Source organism: Quercus lobata, chromosome 12 (assembly GCF_001633185.2).
Source record: "Quercus lobata isolate SW786 chromosome 12, ValleyOak3.0 Primary Assembly, whole genome shotgun sequence".
Lineage (NCBI taxonomy): Eukaryota > Viridiplantae > Streptophyta > Magnoliopsida > Fagales > Fagaceae > Quercus > Quercus lobata.
In genome coordinates, this window is record NC_044915.1 from 26,130,777 (window position 1) to 26,139,145 (window position 8,369).

An 8,369-nucleotide genomic window follows, 5' to 3' on the forward strand; every position below is an offset into this window, starting at 1 on the left:
TAGTTTTCCTCATCCAAGTAGTTGGTTTCCCCAGAGGCTTGAGTCCGTGGACCATGCAATGCCTTGGTTTTGTCCAAAACCTAGTTTTCCACATCCAGGTAGTTGGTTTTCCATAGGCTTGAGTCCGAGGACTATACAATGCCTTGGTTCTGTCCAAAACCTAGTTTTCCTCACCCAAGTAGTTGGTTTTCCCATAGGCTTGAATCCGTGGACCATGCAATGCCTTGGTTCTGTCCAAAACCTGGTTTTCCTCATCCAAGTAGTTGGTTTCCCCATAGGCTTGAGTCCGAGGACCATGCAATGCGTTGGTTCTATCCAAAACCTAGTTTTCCTCATCCAAGTAGTTGGTTTCCCCAGAGGCTTGAGTCCGTGGACCATGCAATGCCTTGGTTCTGTCCAAAACCTAGTTTTCCACATCCAGGTAGTTGGTTTTCCCATAGGCTTGAGTCCGAGGACTATACAATGCCTTGGTTCTGTCCAAACCTAGTTTTCCTCATCCAGGTAGTTGGTTTCCCCAGAGGCTTGAGTCCGAGGACTATGCAATGCCTTGGTTCTGTCCAAAACCTAGTTTTCCACATCCAGGTAGTTGGTTTTCCCATAGGCTTGAGTCCGTGGACTATGCAATGTCTTGGTTCTGTCCAAAACTTAGTTTTCCACATCCAGGTAATTGGTTTTCCCATAGGCTTGAGTCCATGGACTATGCAATGCCTTGGTTCTGTCCAAAACCTAGTTTTCCACATCCAGATAATTGGTTTTCCCATAGGCTTGAGTCCGAGGACTATGCAATGCCTTGGTTCTGTCCAAAACCTAGTTTTCCTCATCCAAGTAGTTGGTTTCCCCATAGGCTTGAGTCCGTGAACTATGCAATGCCTTGGTTCTGTCCAAAACCTAGTTTTCTCTTCGTGTGGGATCTTGGCTTTAGGGGAGTTAGCTCCTCAGCCAAGCCCCTAGAGTTTATCCATACGATTAACGCTACCAAGTGCCTAGTTTGCTCTTTACGGGGGACCTTGGCTTTAAGGGATTTAGCTCCTCAGCCAAGCCCCTAGTCAAGAAACGTAGCCCCTAGCAGAATTTTATACTAGAACTCTATAACCAACGATTAGAAATAATAAAGAAACTCTATCGACCCACCTCCTATACCAACACACAAGCCTTTCCCACAGACGGCGCCAATTGTAAGGACACGATTCGTAACGAACCGTAGCGGTGTGGGGTTCGTACGTAAAAAGGCCCAAAACAATATCATTTGTAGAGCGTGGGTTTAGAAGGTTAGGCCTTAGTCACCAGGCGGTGGGTTTTTCGTGGTATTCGTGCGTGTCTAGGTTATCTTCACCCATGGAGTCTTTCTCTTGGAGGTGGGCTGGGAGGCTCTGGTTTTTGGCCATTTTTCCCAGCCTCCTCTTTAGGTTACTTATCTTTTTATTATATAGTCCGTCTTGGTTAATCCTGGCCCTCCACTTGTAGGTCAGGCAGGAGCTTATTTTCTGTATCCATCCCATCAACCATCCCATCTTACTTTTTACTAGTTGCGAAGATCGAAGTTTACACCGTCCCAACGTCTTTTCTCATTAATCGGATCTGGGTGTTGGCAGATGCATTTAATACGGAGGGGACGCGTCATCCTTGATCCAATCCTACACCCTGCTTCCCTATGGGCCCCTTTCTACTTACATCCCCTTTAGGGGACTGTCTGGGGATAGCCTCTACCAAGATGTTGATCGTCCCATCGAAGTTCTGGAGCGCCGAGGACAGGGTAGCTTCTCAGCCATTCCCCTGGACTCCCCGACCATCGACAATTCGTCCTCGGCAAGATACCTCCTCGGCACGGGCTCTGGGCCCAGATAGAGTTTGGGCCGGATTGCAGACCTCTCGGACCCACAAAAAGTATTATACGTAAGATTTTGTTGTGGCAAACTTCCTTTGGTGGAGTTTATTCAAAGAACAAATTATTTATGGCCTGTTTGGAAGTTAAAAAAAGGAAGGGGAGTAGAGTAGAGTGAGGGAGAGTAATTCAATTATCTTATTTGAAAATTTTTTAAAGAATGAGGGGAAGGAGTTTGGAGAGATTTGGAGGGGTTTCAACCACCTCTAACCCCTTATTTTTAATTCCCCCAAATTGGAGAGATTTGGAGGAAGAGTAAAGTAGATAAATTATTAATTAGATAAATTTCTCAATTTACCCTTTCTAAATTAATAATAGACCAATATTGTAAGTCCATTTTCAAATAGGAGTAAATTTGTCTATTTTAATCACTTCTTCTCCTCTCCATCCTAATTTTTAAAATATCCAAACAAGGTAGAGGGGAACCATTCCCTTTTATTCTCCTTCCCACTACTCTCCTCCCTTCAACTTCCATTTACTATCTTCCCTCTCTAAACTTCCAAATAAGCCATTAAAGAAAAGGGAGGGGGGCCCACACCGCACATAGGCCAATCAACTCTTCTAAAGGTGGAATCTCCCTCGTGTAACCACATTGTTACCTCATACATGTCTTTTTTTTCTTTTTTTCTTTTTCCTGAATACGATGGGCGCTGCATGAAGCTTAAAAACATCCCAAATAGCCCACAGTTTTGATTTTTTTTTTTAGTTTCCCAAATTTTCAACCTCCCTACCAATCCCACTCATCAAAAGATTTCAATTTGATTCCCTATAATGTCCACACCGTATAAGCCACACGACCCCACAAGCTCGTATATAAATAAACCCTACTTTCTCTGTGTTCTGAGTTCCAAGTCATTCTCCGTATCAAGTCACCGCAGTGAAACAGAGAGAGAGAGACGAGAAAATGCAGTCTTTGCAAGCCAAGGCATCGGAGTGGAGCGGAGTGAAGCAAGACGATGCGTTTGCTATAGATGACACCAATCTGTTCCAAAAACTAGGACTCCAAACCTTCATTAACCTCTCCACCAATTTCTACACCAGGTTTGAATTTCTTTTTCTTTGTTAAATAAACATTAGTAAAAGTCTGATCTTTCAATTAAGAGAGGATATGACTTTGGATAAAAAGAACACAAAAAATTTGGGACTAAGGTTTTGTTGTTGTTGTTGTTGTTGTTTTTTTTTTTTTTTTTTTTTTTTTTTTTTTTTTCGCTAGCTAGATTAGACTAAACATTACTAGTTATTTATTTTTATGATTTTTTTTTTTAATTCTAAAATTTTAAGGTACGTTTGTTTAAAAGAAGAACCAATTGATTTTTCTCAGCTACCAAATAAATAAGGCGTTGAATTGTTGGTTGATTAATCTGATTTCACTGGTTGCCAACAATTTATTTATTTATTTCGTTATTAGCTATACGTTTTAAAAAGATTATATATTTATATTAATTTGGTCGAAAATCGAAATGGGGTATATGTTAGTTAAAGGTTTTTGGATGTGTAAAAACCAGGGTATATGATGATGAGGAAGAATGGTTCCGGTCAATCTTTGCGAATTCAAAGAAAGAGGATGCGATTCAAAATCAATATGAGTTTTTTGTGCAGAGAATGGGAGGACCTCCTCTCTACTCTCAGAGAAGAGGTAACCGGTTCTTTGCTTTTATCTTATTTTTGCTTATGAAAATATTATAGCTTTAGTGTACTAAATTCCCTCGAATTGCTGCATTTATCTTTACTTTCGCGTTTCTATAGGATTGTAGCTCAATTGGTTGGCACCTCTTGGTCTTTCCAAGAGATTTGGGTTCAAAATTCAAATCCCACCTCTCCCAAGTCCCAACTATCGATGTGTAAAAAAGAACCGAATTTTCGTGCTATTCAAAATTAATCAGAATCCTGCTCCCTCAGGCCTTTGTTCATTTGGGGTTTTTTTTTTTTTTTGAGTCTTGCATAATTTCATGTTTGTTAGGAGATAAAGCTTTGAGTTATTAACTTTTTAGCTAAAATTCAACTTAGTCCTTCACTTTTACTGTAGTTATCAATTTAGTCCCATCAATTTAGTCCCTCACTTTGTCAACATGAGTCAATCTGTTCGGGCCAAATTTGTTAGCAAATGAAGCTGTTTAAACATTTTTTTATTTTATTTTTAAATAATACTCATCAAACAATAATTTTTAATGAATAACACATCTCATGAGTATTTTCAGTTCATTTTTAAATTAAAAAAGAATGTAAAATGGCATTGTTTGCAAACAGGTTTGGACAAATGGACTAGAGTGACTTATTTTGACAAAGTGAGGGATTAAATTGACAATTATTAAACCTTAGGGACTAATTTGACAATTGAAGTAAAATTCAAGGGACTAAATTGAAATTCATCCTAACGAATGTAAATTTATTCCTAGAATGTTTTGTTTTGACTTGTAGGAAATTGGACTTCTCAAAAAAAAAAAAAAAAAGTGGCCAGGGATTTGCTTTGTGCATCTTTCTTTCACCGGTAACCGTTTTAAGTTGGATAATGGTGTCTTCTATTGTAGGCTTTGTAGCTCTGGCCCATGTATATTTGGATTTCCTGTTTTTGGCATCAAGTTATAGCTAACGTTAGAAGCAATAATGAAGTCGTGTTTACTAGTTTGAAATGTGCGAAACATTTGCCTTGTGACCTTTAAGATGAACGAGAAAAAGAAAAGATGAATGAGAACTTTTATTTTTAATTCCAATGGGTTGTTGACCTAGTGGTTTCTAGGGCCTCATGAGATCTATGAGGTCTTTGGTTTGAAACCTCTAGTCAATATCTTGGGGCTACCTCTATGGGATTCATTCTTGTAATTACCTTGTGTGTGTGGGACGGGGAAACCACACACTCGGGAGAATATTTCGGTGCTCAAATAGTTCTGGAAACCCTTGTCAGCAGGAAAAAAAAAAAAAAACATTTATTTTATCCCCAAAGACATCTGGAGAAATTTGTTTGCCTTATGTCTAGCTGAATGCATATTTGCATGGCAAAATGAATTTACGAATATCAAAGAAACTTCTTAAGCATACCAAAATACAACTTCCATAAGGAAAGATCTAGACTTCACACTGTTCACAATCAGCAATTATTCTTCTCTATTTTGGTTCCATAAAAAACCTAAATCCTCCTAGTCTTCAAATATCATGTTGCCACTCTTCCCCTTCTTTCATACTTTCACATGTCTCTATGTTTAATTTGTTTCCCATTACATTCATATGTGAAGCTAACTACACTAAGAAGGTAGTATCCAGTATTCCAAAACTTGGTTGCTATTTTCTATGGGATATGCAGGAAACTCTGTTCTCATGTCTGTACCATTTGGTCAGAAGATCTCCTTTTAAGTATTTTCAACCTTTTGAAATAGCATTTACTGAATTCACCTGCTTTGTTGTGGAGGATATATGTACACATGGTGCTGTTTATAGTGTTAAAATTAGGTCGGGATGACATTCGTGTCAAAATGTTTCCTCAAATAAAAAGTAGAAAGGATTTTTGGTTGTAGTAAAGTTCAAATATCTGATGGCTCCTTTGTCCTTTGGTGTTGGGAATGTAATAAAAAATAAGGTTACAATGCATTTTTGTCTCTTCAACTTCAGATATGCTATCCATTTGGCATTGTCAATGTAACCTCTTCTGTCAAGATCCGTTAAGAATAGGCATGTGAAGCGTCTTGTGCAGCCCTGCACATGACCATGAAACAATTCCATTTTCATAATTTTTTTTTTTTTTTATTAATTTTGAGGAGAAGTAGCATATGAGGTGCATGTAAAATGACAATTTCACATAAGCAACTGGAAAAAAATAGTTTAAACTTTTATTTTTTATTTTTTATCATAGATTAATAAATTAGAACTCTTTCTCTCTCCCATGACAACCGCCATTATCATAGCCCTCCACCCAGTCCATTGGTTTAGGTACATTGATCCATTCAGTTTTAATTTGGTTTGTTGAATCTTAAGATTCAAGGATGGATTGGCATTTAATCTCTTGTTCACCAACATTTGAGAATGTGTTGTAGAAGTTGCAGAAGTAAGAGCAAAGGTGGATTTTACAGAATAAAGAGAGAATATAAATGACTCTAGGATTATTGGGAGGGGTGGAAGGTGATGGTTGAAATGGTGACTGCACTCCTCCCACAAGCTCAGATTTTCCATCCAATCCTGTAAGACCATCCTCCACCTCCAGGTCCTCCACCAACTAGGCAAATAGACACCCTCAAATGCCTAGAACAAGATCACTTCCTCATCAGCGTCTTCAGCTTCCTTTCCAATTCCCTCTCATATCCACCGATACCATCAATCTTGTTTTTAAATTAAACACCTCTTTATTTAAATTTCTCATTAGAGAACACTCCAAAATTTCCCATGGCACTGCTGAGCCTGTATATGAGGTCTTGGGTTGGTGGGATTTCTTTGTGAGGACAATTTTGATCGACTTTTGTGCAAGATGTGGACAAGGTGAAATGTTTGAGAAAAATTAAAAAATGTGAGAAGGAGAGAGAATATTTATTAAGTGATTTGTAAATAAATTGATACTTATAAAAAAATTAATTGGTAATAAATAACTTATGCATTCTAGAATTTTGTATTATTTTGTATAGGGCGTGTCAACATACCTATACCCAATTTAGAATCATTGTCCCTATGTCCTAAGCTTTGAACATTAGATGAGTCAGACACCTTGACATATAACTGCACCTTGACATATAACTGCACCTGACAACTCATACCCAAGTTGATGTAACATAGGATTTTGGTTTGCATTGTCTGTGCAAAGTTCTTAATTGACTTAGCTAGTTATCTTCTTTAGTTCAATCATGTGAGTTGAGTATGAATTTTTCTAGCCGTTAGTATGTTTTGTATCTATTCAGATGGTCTTTTCCTTTTCTTCCTAATAATATCCAAGAGTTTGGGATAGAGACTTATCTATTGGTTTCATCCTTCTAAAAGTAATTGATTTTTAGATTTGAATTCTTTGTACTAGTTTAATGTTTGGATTTAAATGTTTGGCAGGTCATCCGGCTCTGATTGCACGCCACCGACCATTCCCTGTCACGCATCGAGCTGCAGAGAGGTGGTTACATCACATGCAACAAGCATTGGATGGCACCACGGATATTGATGCTGACTCAAAAGTCAGAATGATGAACTTTTTCAGGTATAAAATTTTCTGACTTAAAACTTTCTCTCATATATATTTCACATCTTGTAATACTCTATTTTCCCTTTTTTGAGTTCAAATTTCATTACACTTTATGCCTATCTTTATGTTTTTCAGGCACACAGCATTCTTTCTTGTTGCTGGAGATGAGTTGAAGAGTCAAAACCAACAACCTCAATGTAAGCATGGGACCAGCAGCCAGACTTCCGTGTAAAAAATTTTAACAAACATTTCCTTATTCAGTTGTGAGAAGCAACAAAGTTACTATTATTCATCAAACCTCTTTAATGTAAAAGGAATACTTCCTTACACCCTTTTTTCTCAATAAATCTTATAATGTCTACATTCGCTCAACCGTTTTGTTATGATGAAAAATTCTAGTGTTTATATTTGATTCGTGGTGGTGAGCTCATGAAGTTGGTTCCCATTTCCCAGCAGTGAAAACTTGAAATTGCAACAACACACTGACGGTTGGAATTGTGTAGTCTGTAGACAAATCTTTCCACCCATTGAGTTGCAAATACTTCAATATTCACAGATCATAGTTAGATATTTGATTTCCTAGGGTAATCAATTATATCTGTCTCCCTTGCAAGTTGCAACACATCTACTTAAGTTTGATGATTGCCTGTGTGATTTGAGCTGGAAGTGAACTGCAAGTCTTACATAATGTTCTGCAGAGTTGGTGCATTGATTGGTGTCCTCAAGGGGCCCAACCAGCCACTCCTCGCTAGACTTTTGAAATTGTTTGTGATGTTCTATTGAGCTAGAAGGAGGATTCTGGCATTTTACTCCTAATTTTGAAAAAAATTAGCAACATGCCCCTGTTTGCAAACTATATAGGAGCGTGCCCCTGTTTCGATACTCGATTATTTTAAAATCGAGTTCAATTAAATACTCGATTTTCTAGAAAATCGAGTTATGCCCGATCAAACTTAAAAAAAATATATAAAAAAAAAAAAATTTCCATGAAACTCGAGTTTCAGGAAATCGAGTTCCATGCAAAAAAAAAATTTTATAAGTGTGATTGCTCTATATTCAGGGAGCCCTATAGTGGCGTTTTTAAGCCCTATAGTGACGTTTTAAAGCCCTATAGCGGCGTTTTTCTGCAAATATTTTTAGAAGTGTGATTGACCCATATTCACGGTACCCTATAGTGGCGTTTTTAAGCCCTATAGTGACATTTTAAGGCTCTATAGCGGCGTTTTTCTGCAAAATTTTTAATAAGTGTAATCACTTTGTTCTGAGTGCCCTATAGTGATTTTTTTTAAGCCCTATAGTGACGTTTTTAAGCCCTATAGTGACGTTTTAGAGCCCTAT

General features: G+C 37.8%; 1 protein-coding gene across 1 annotated transcript; it reads left to right on the forward strand.

The window, feature by feature from the left end:
* The first annotated feature begins 2,512 nt into the window (after positions 1-2,512).
* On the forward strand, positions 2,513-7,441 carry LOC115970020 (two-on-two hemoglobin-3). The gene is made up of 4 exons (XM_031089675.1): positions 2,513-2,923; positions 3,388-3,518; positions 6,902-7,046; positions 7,167-7,441. Exons 1-4 carry the CDS (start codon positions 2,787-2,789, stop codon positions 7,261-7,263), a joined length of 510 nt encoding a protein of 169 aa, XP_030945535.1. The 5' UTR covers positions 2,513-2,786; the 3' UTR covers positions 7,264-7,441.
* The last annotated feature ends 928 nt before the right edge of the window (positions 7,442-8,369 follow it).